This window comes from Magallana gigas, chromosome 10 (genome assembly GCF_963853765.1).
Source record: "Magallana gigas chromosome 10, xbMagGiga1.1, whole genome shotgun sequence".
Lineage (NCBI taxonomy): Eukaryota > Metazoa > Mollusca > Bivalvia > Ostreida > Ostreidae > Magallana > Magallana gigas.
The window spans coordinates 32,623,131-32,633,020 of record NC_088862.1 but is presented as its reverse complement, the minus strand read 5'-3'; the positions used below and the strand labels follow the sequence as shown (position 1 = coordinate 32,633,020).

Here is a 9,890-nt window from a genome sequence, read left to right as displayed (position 1 = left end):
CGCTTCGAAATCTCAAAAACGGAAAATCGCCTGGACTTGATGGATATACCGCGGAGTTTTATTTTTTTTTTTTGGTCAGACTTGCACCCGTTTTTACTTAACTCTCTAAATTTTGCATATCAATCTGGATCTTTCTCGATTACCCAGAGACAATGTGTAATAACATGCTTACCGAAAGAGGGAAAACAAAAAAAAGTTTATTAAAAATTGGCGTCCGATTTCACTTTTAAATGTCGATTATAAAATTGCATCTGCGTGTTTAGAAAATAGAATGAAACCCATTCTAGATAAACTTATTAGCGAAACGCAAACCGGTTTTTTAAAAGGCCGCTCCATAGGAGAAAACACCAGATTTATTGACGATTTAATTGAACGAGCGAACGCCGATAATATACCCGGATTACTTATTCTCTTAGACTTTGAGAAAGCGTTCTATTCTTTAGAGTGGAATTTCATCGTAAATACATTAGAATTTGTTGGATTTGGTCCATCATTTATTCATTGGTTCTCTATATTATACATGTAAATGGATATATCATCCACAGTCTTAAATAATGGCTTTTTTTACTGATTTTTTAAGATTAGCAGAGGAGTTCGCCAAGGGGACCCACTTTTGCCCTATATTTTTATTTTAACGGTGGAACTTCTAAGCGCTTCAATTAAAAACAACACTTACATAAAAGGGATAAATGTAAATAACACCGAAGATTTAATCAACCAATACGCAGACGACTCAGCATTAACGTTGGCTGATGATCCTGATAGTTTAAATGCCGCTCTTGACTGTATAGATTCTTTTGCGCACTATTCTGGTCTTAGAGCTAACTTTAATAAAATACAAGCATTATGGATTTGGGTAAAAAGGGGCTGTGGTGAGGAATACCAAACTAACCATCAGCTATATTGAAATCACGAAGGAAAATTCAAGCTGCTTCATGTAGGTATCATATATGATTTACAAAAAGTTAATTTTACTGAAGATAATCTTACAGAAAAAATTAGCTCTATGAAAAAATTGCTGCATGACTGGGCTTTTAGAAACCTTACAATTTTTGGTAAGATCACTGTTGTCAAAACACTTGTATTAACGATATTAGTACAGTGTTTATCTGTCCTGCCGGACCCAAAAACAGAACAATTTGAAGAAATCCAAAAAATTATTTTTAATTTCATCTGGGACGGTAAAATTGATAAAATCCGCCGAAATATTATGATTAATGACAAGCATAAGGGGGGGGGGGGGTTGAAAGTTCCACATATTCTTTCTTTCGCAAAAAGTCTTAAACTTTTATTATTTATTTATTATATTTTTTTAAAGATACATACGTACCGCTTAATCATATTTTTTAGTGTCTGTGTATACAATAAATCTATCGAGAATAATATGAAAAGACCATTATAACATGTAACGTTTTACTGTACTACTCAAAAACGACGAAAATAAAAAGATTTGTGAATTTATTTATCATTTTTCTGGGGTTTTTTTTATTATGTAAATAAGATGTACGTAATAAGACATAAGCTTTATTTTTTTTAATCTAATTTCTTTAAATAAAAACAATTATTACAGAATATTGTGTAACAATAATATTCCCTATCATTTCTTTCAAAGGTCAGGGTTACCGTTAATTGGGTTAATTTAATATTTACAACCATATTTGTCACCATGATGAAATTTTGTACCCAAAATGTTACGAAAACAAGGGGCCAATTTACTATTTAATCCTCGTAATGTAAATTAATTTGATATTTTTACATGCATATTTGATTGAAAATTCATTTCCATAATAAGGTGACCAACAGTGGTTTTTTGTTGCGGAAATATTGTTTTAAACATTTATATGTGATCATTTACAGTTTGTTATAAAAATGTCTTCTAACATTACCTTTATTAGTATTAGTATTTTAAATGAATTTGTATTTTATCTTTGCTTACATTTTACATTCTTACATTAATAAGAGGGCCATTGAACTTTGGTTTTAGAATATTACTTCAAAAGTTATATATTGGTTATATTTAGCCAAAACTGTAACATAAAATATATTTCAAACTTGAAAAACGGGAATGTGGAATATTATTTTAAGCATACAGCCAAAAAGTAGAAAAAGGTTGAAGTTTGATTTAAGAATTAGTTAATCGATGAAAATAACGATAGAAAAATTGGCATTTCTTACAAATATTTTTGTGCTTTTAACATTGCTTTATACTATCAAAATTGAAATAAGTGTTTTTCTAGGAATGTATATTAAAAATTTGATATCTTCAAATGTAGACGTTCGGGATTTTTTTTTTCACATTTTTGGAAACTCCGATAGTATTACCCTAAATTATTCAACTAAACCAATGGAAACTGTTATATTAACTCTACTGGTTAATAATGGTATATTAAGGATGTTCTCAAACGCTGGTCCTTGGAGTAGAATCGTGAATTGTTGTCATCATTTTACAATTTTCCAGTAGATATGTGCACAAGGTTAAAAATATCAAGACAACAGACACCGATGCGAGCACTATAATTCCAATGACCGTTGTTTCTAGTTCAGGGGTTTTCTCTCTTGGAAATTCTAAAATGCAAAAGCAGAAAGGATTAACGATAAGGTCAACTTATCAACAAGTCAGTTTTCCACACTAGAATAAATTATTTTTTTTACGTCTAAGTAACCGTTCAGTTTCCTAAGAAATTATAGGTTTTTTTTATTATTTTATGTATCAATAAACTTTGCCTCAACTCTTATTTTATTTCATTAAACAAAATATCATTCGTATCGGGTATTTTCTTAAATACATGTATGAAGACACATTAAACGATAAGCTTTTTTACATTTTCATATTTTTCCAAACCTGTTTTTTTTATAAAATTTTTTATTTAAAGGCTAGAAAATCAATGTTTTGTTCATTTCTGAGAGATGCAGTTTCCCCCAGTTCATGACCAAATAGTGCACTGATTAAAAATGGACTTTGATCAGTAATTTCAAATTAACTTTAAAAAGGTACAATTTAGATACATGTTTTCTTATTTTGATTATACAGTGTATTGCAAATACAAAATTTAAGCAAGCTAAAGAAATAAAATTAAAAAATGTAGATACGTTGCTACACAAAAAAATGAAATTTAATGAACAATGAATCAACATAGAAAAATAAAAATAAAATCAGACAGGTTTCCAGACTTGAATTATTTTTTTATAAGAATCGAATACATTTTTTCACTGTGCATTCGTAAACATATAATTTTCATACAAGTAGTATTTACAAAATCATAAAATAAAGATTGTATAAATGTATAGATGTTTGTGTACATCACAGAAATATTTGATATCACCTATCACCTATATATCCACCTCAAAAAGTGTATCATTAGTGAATGCATAAAGCACATCGCGATCGTCTCTAGCCTCCGTCCTGAGTCTGCATAGCTTTCTCCTACTAGTGGCTGTTTGAACACATAAAGTATCGAAAAACTACATATTTACGCGTCATCTGTTACGTCTATTGCAGTGCTCAGTTCCCGATTGAGTATAGATTTACGTACAAGGTTGTCACTCTAAACAAAATGTATTCATGTACTTGTTCTTAAATACATTTTTTTTTCAATGAATACCTTGTTTGATTAATAAAAGGAATTGATTTTGCCTCATGCTCAATAAATAAGCTACAAAACTAATTAAAAAACAGACAGACAAACAGACAGACGGATTTATTACCACTTGGTATTCTGTTTTGTATTGTTGATTTTGTGATTGCGGGAGACGTGGTGTTGATTTCCATCGTGACGGGAAATCCATGTTGATTCTCTGGAAAAGACAAATGTTTGTTTCACATGTCTGTTCTTGAAGTAAGAAGAAATTTACATAGTACATTGCATGATTTGTTTAGTATAAGAAACGAAAATATCTGAACAACGTGTAATGTAAAAGGAAAATACCTGTTGACTTCCCATCACAGCCTTTGAAATGATCACATTCTTTGTCAGTACAGTTACACGTTGACTGACAGTCCAACCCATACGAAGGGAAGTGACACCTATCTTTGCAATTTATTCCATGAAATCCTGCTTTACAGTCTGATTATAATTAAATAGTTTAACCAAACAAAGAAATAGTGTTACTGGTAGTTATATTAAATGAGAAATCAATCGTTTATGCTTCCTTACTTTTACATTTTTTGAGGTCGTGATCCCATAAAAATCCCGGGCAGCAAAATGTTCCATTCGGGCTACAAAATTCGAAAACCATGTAATATAATTTAAATATATATTAGGAAAAAATATAATAATAAATACATTTTCTTAAACCTAAACCCGAAATCACTATAGATATTTCAAAAAGAAGAATTAAAACTCACCCAGAACACATATTAGTGGAATTCGATGAGGACATCCCAAAAATCATTACTAAGCACATTATTCGGAATTTGAAGATCGTTTTCATTTTGTTTATAATATAGTTAAGTAATTAAGTATTATTCATTTGCCACGACATGTTTGCGAAACATTAATTAACATGTTTTAGAAAAATAACAATTTTATGGAACTAAATAGTTTCCTTCCTACTTGATTCTAAATATTAATAATTCTGTCCAATTACCCTAATTGTTTATTGAATAACAAAACATCAATTATCTATTGACTCTTAGTTTCCTCCATACCAAAGTTTATGTACATAAATCAATTGAACTTTTTACGAAGAAAAACAAAACTTAAATAGTTTTTCTAAGTAAATAAATTTCCGTCACCAGAGGAGGGTTCAATCTGGAATCCATGAAAATATGTACGAAAACATGTGCACTGTGCAAATTGGTCTTTCAGAGTTTCTTAAACTCCATTATCATTAACAATTTCCTTTGAGAAAAAAACTAAAACCTTTGATCTTTTCATAACCACCAAACATACCTTAAGTATTATTCATTTTGAATGATAGTGGGGATACGATTAAACGAATGAGATCTTTCGTAACAAACAAATAAAAATAATCTTTGTTAAAGAATACCAATAAAAGTATATATAATTCTAATATAAAAATTACAAAAAGACATTTATACAATGCAAGTAAATATTTTACAACAGAAATGACAGAGTGAAGAATACAAACAATTATAAAGTACAAATGTAAAATCAAAGACTACAACTCGAATATTATACAAATAGAAAAGATCCATCATTGCAACGTTTGACATGCTATATTAAGGTCGTGACACCCCTTAAGTTACAATATGCTATCTTGTTTGCACCTTTTAATATAGTAAAGAAAGTAAGTAAAAGTTAAGACGGTAGCAATGAAAAAAGATGTTTTTTTTATTTAGATAATTCTAACACCCAAGTTTTGTAGTGAATCATTATCCTAAAAAGAGTTACTGTGTAAGAAAAAAATCACCATTAAAATGCTTTAGAATTAATTTCGTTTATACAAAACCTCGAATTTATAAGTTTCCTCAACGTAAAATTACAGTTCCAAAGTGTCTCGAATGTAACATAATATATAAAAGTATCATTAATGTATATTTCGAATGCTTTTAAAATCTGCTGTAGGTTACTTGTAGACTATATTACAGCGACATCTCCAGAGACTAGCCACAATTATTGCCGAAAAAAAGAACTTAAGGATTGTTTTATCCATGCATCGCGTGCCGTAGCAGCAATTTCATTTAAATAAATCATTCAAATAGTCAACTGAGCATCTTCAGTCATTATTTAATTCTTAAATAAACACATTGCACACCAAAAATAAAATCCTGTACCCACAAATTAAACTAGGCACTTTTTAAACAATGTACGAATGATTCAGAATAGAAACATTTAGAAAACTTAAATACAAATTCCAATTCTTTTTTCAGGATTCTGCTGTTGACGTTATAAGATAGAATAGAAGTACTTTACACGAGAAACGATGCTTAAGGTGTAATATCCCTCTGCTATTGATTTTGCCATACATTTTTAAAAAAAAATCATATTGATTTTCATCAAAGTCAATATCAACCGATTCATATGAAACAAAGTTGAAGTGATGAAGCGCTGCTAGATTTTTCAAAAATTGATAATGTTTCTAATCATGATATGAAGAAAACTAGACATAGTGATTAGAATAAGCTAAATTTTACCATCGCAGCATAAAATTAAAATTATGAAATGTAAATATGAAAATGATATATAGTTATATACATTTTCAATTCATATTACAAAACATATTGAAGCGCTGCATTTTAGTTCAGAATAGTACTTTGTTGTATAGGTTTGCAACAAAAATTGCTTCAATCAGCAAGAGTTAGCTTTCTTTATCATAGACTATTGAAGGTTTTACATGCATGTTTTACATACAGTGCATGGTAAATTGCCACAGTTTTATAAATTTTCAGAAAAAGTTTTCTGTTTTTAAATTTGGATAAGATAATAGATCCATATATTTAAGAATCCTAAAAATGTAACCAGAGCATTTGGTTTTAACACAAAAAGGGGATCAAGTGAATAATCTTCCAGTAATCGGTATGATCTCAATATAGAGATATTATGTCTGGAATCAAATATGATATTGGTTTTTTTTTCAATTTTGTTTTCCCATATCTGCTCACTTAGAATAAAAAAACCTTATTTAATTTTAAACATTTGAAATGTAATAATTTTCAAACGATTATAACTAGAATTTGTAATTGTCTTGGTCACATTTTCCCAATTATAATTCATTCAGAACTGTGAACGAGCTATAAATGGAGAAATAAAAATACTCCATCTAATTATTCTCTGGCCTAAAACATCGAACATGTACTGTACATAATGTACATGTACTGAACTAGTACATAGAATTTAGTTATATTTAAAAAAAATTAGCCATCGTGGGGGTGGGGAGGGGGCAGGGAGGGGGATAGAGGGGGAGGAATAGCCATGTAGATATTGCCTCATAAATACTTGATTATTATGATACGTTTCTTGTAGAATTTTGTAAAAGTTGTCTTTACTCTTTTGCCCCCTGCTTCAAAAGAACCCTGGGGTTCAGTTCGTTCCGTTCAAATTGTCTATATCTATATTTGAATTTAAATAAGCGTATCGCCTTCCAACATAATTTGGGACCCATCAACACCTCCCTTGTTGTAACATGGCTTAATGATTGTTAGTTAACAGAAACAGAGTGATATTATTTTCTACAGAAGTTATCTCTCTTATCAGAGGGACATTCCACCTTAAATGATTTTACTCGATATATTTATATCAATGATATACAATACGAGCAAGCTGACGAATCAAATCTAGTTGCATTCAACGAAAAAATAAACACAATGCTCAGCGCTTCACGGTTAGGAATCTTTAGTTCTAAACATGGATCTATTTCATTATATTTACATTTTCCAGTGTCTTTGCCTGTGATAACACTACTTATCAATATTGTACTACATAACCCATAACTTTAAATGACGCCAAATATAGGTGCCAGTGGGGTTTGCTTATTTATATTTAAATACATAATCATACGATGCCTTAAAGTTTTATAAATATAAGTAGTTAGGAATCATTATTTGAAAATTATATGGTGATAATTTCTGTCGGGACGTGATCAAATCAATCATAAAGCGATTCGGGCTTTATTGGATTTGATCACACCTCGACCAAAGTAGTCATAGCAAAACATTCTGTACGTTCAATTTGTCTCTATACCCGGTATAAAGTCCTCAGAGCATAACAATTATGCGTTAATCCACTTGCTTCTATATCCAGTATAAAAACAATTAAAGTCTGAATTGCTTCACTTTTATTTAAACCCACTATAAGGTCCTCGTGGTAATTTGACGTTTCCACTGTTTATGTGTGTAGAGGTATATCATTGTCAAGAAAAATGACACCGCTGCTAGTCCGATTATCCCAAACATAACGGAGCGTACCCACTTGTTTTCTGTTGTGTTTGTTGGATGAAACAGCGTTTGATTTTGTTTTGTGTCGAACATCGTATCTTCAAACATACCTGGACATACGAAAAGTCTATTTTGCATCAAAATCGATGGTTTTATTTTGCATTTATCTCATAGTGTACTTATGTAAGTATTTATATTTTTCCAAATGTAATTGACTTTTATTAACAAAAACCTTTATTCATATACAACTTCCGTTTGGTAACCATAACTGCACTTCGCTTTATCTAAGTAACTCAAATGTTTTCTTTTGAAATAAGAATAAATTTTAGGATCATATCTCAAGGAGCATGACAACCTTGTTTGAAATTACTAGAGTGTAATACATTTGAAAATGATTTTTTAAATATAGATGCTAATGCAAAATTAAATTTTCATCACAAGTCAGCACCATTGAATATTTTTATTGCTAGAAATTACCCGTTTTTTGACTGGATGCTATCGTTGACGTTGATTGTGTGGTACTTCTTTCATACGAAATAGGTGCCGATGTCTTGGTATATTCTAAAACAGGGAAGGTTTCATTTTCAATCACTCTAGATTGCAAAAAGCGATGTAATAAACTAAAGGTTTGCGATAGATCATAACTTTTAGAAAAGCATGTGTTGTTTTTATTAAATTGTTTACATCCTTGATTTATTTTCGTCAAACGATGAGCACGTGTGGTAATAATTGTGATCTCATTAAAAATTCACACAGAATTAAAATATTCACTATTCTATATGTTTACATAAGGAAGTATATTTGCAGAAGTAAACAATTATTGGAACTGAAGAGTAAAATTAAACATCTAGGGTTCAACTTACATTTCCTCATATAAAACGATTCATTGAGATGCACAAACAAGAAAGCAACAACTACAAAACCTTTTAAAATAATATAACAATAAGACAACTATGCCTACCATCTGGAAGTTGTTTACAACCATCCACATGATGGCACACTCTCTCAGCACAGTTGCAGCTTAAAAAACATTTTAGTCCATAAAGTGGAAACGGGCATTTGTCTTCACAGTTCTTTCCATAATATCCAGCACCACAGGCTATCAACATAACAGTCGTTTAAGAATTGTTTATGAGAAAAAAAAAAATTGAAATTAAGCTATATCATTCAAAGTGGTTTTAATTAATGCTGTATTTGAACACTCTTACGTATACATTTGGATACATACATACATACATACATACATACTGGATTGTTTGATCCCACAAGTAGCCCACAATACATGCAGCTTGTCCTCTATTACAACAAAAGAACAGATTTGAAGCATTAGATTCCATACTACTTAAATTATACAATTACTCGAATATATATATATATATATATATATATATATATATATATATATATATATATATATATATATATATATATATATATATATATATATATATATTCCACTTACTCTTCGGTTAAAAAGGATTGAAGAATAGGAATCCAAAGCATTGAAATTAATGTACGCTTTGTACTATTCCTCATTTTACGATAATCGCTTGATCACTGAATAACGAAATACGTTTTTCCAAAATGCTTACCAGAACACAGTTTTGCCCACTTATACGATACATTTTGCTTCCTTGTTCCTTGCATATTTTATGATGCAATTTATTTTATATAATTATGTATGCTGGCTTTCTTTGACATAGTTAATTAATGACATTTATATTCATTCTTACAGTTGAATTTATTTCTTTGTTTAAATCACAATATTTGTTTGAAATTAACTAAAATTTGGTTATCAAAATATGATGTTGTGAACTTGAGCATGTTTAAAAGAAATTGTTCATTTCAGCCTGTATCAAAAACCACGTATTTTAATGTATTATTACACAAGTATAAACACTTCAATTCAAATTTTCTGGCCTAATGCAATTAAGAGTTGATTTCATTAACATGTCCTGGATTATGTCTACTGTTATAGTGTCCTTCCATTCATATTTTATTTATTTGCAATGTATGTGGTAATTTGTGATAGTTGTCAATGGTTTTGAAGCAT

General features: G+C 29.8%; 1 protein-coding gene across 1 annotated transcript; it reads right to left on the bottom strand.

Annotated features, from left to right (window-relative positions):
• Nucleotides 1–1,491: 1,491 nt before the first annotated feature.
• Nucleotides 1,492–8,935, bottom strand: LOC136269783 (uncharacterized). Its single transcript, XM_066074122.1, has 8 exons — nt 8,799–8,935; nt 8,315–8,398; nt 7,171–7,947; nt 4,346–5,889; nt 4,155–4,216; nt 3,927–4,064; nt 3,706–3,795; nt 1,492–2,565 (listed from the first exon to the last, which is right to left on the bottom strand). The coding sequence occupies exons 4-8, from the start codon at nt 4,429–4,431 to the stop codon at nt 2,399–2,401; spliced, it is 543 nt and encodes a 180-aa protein (XP_065930194.1). The 5' UTR covers nt 4,432–5,889; nt 7,171–7,947; nt 8,315–8,398; nt 8,799–8,935; the 3' UTR covers nt 1,492–2,398.
• Between the last annotated feature and the right edge of the window lie 955 nt (nt 8,936–9,890).

Bases quoted from the DNA above. Each gene is read 5' to 3' on its own strand.
- LOC136269783 (XM_066074122.1), bottom strand. From the start codon at position 4,431: ATGAAAACGATCTTCAAATTCCGAATAATGTGCTTAGTAATGATTTTT. The intron at 4,217-4,345 runs GTGAGTTTTAAT...CGAATTTTGTAG, and splicing joins TCCACTAATATGTGTTCTGG to CCCGAATGGAACATTTTGCT. The intron at 2,566-3,705 runs GTAATAAATCCG...TTTGCATTTTAG, and splicing joins ACAAAACAGAATACCAAGTG to AATTTCCAAGAGAGAAAACC.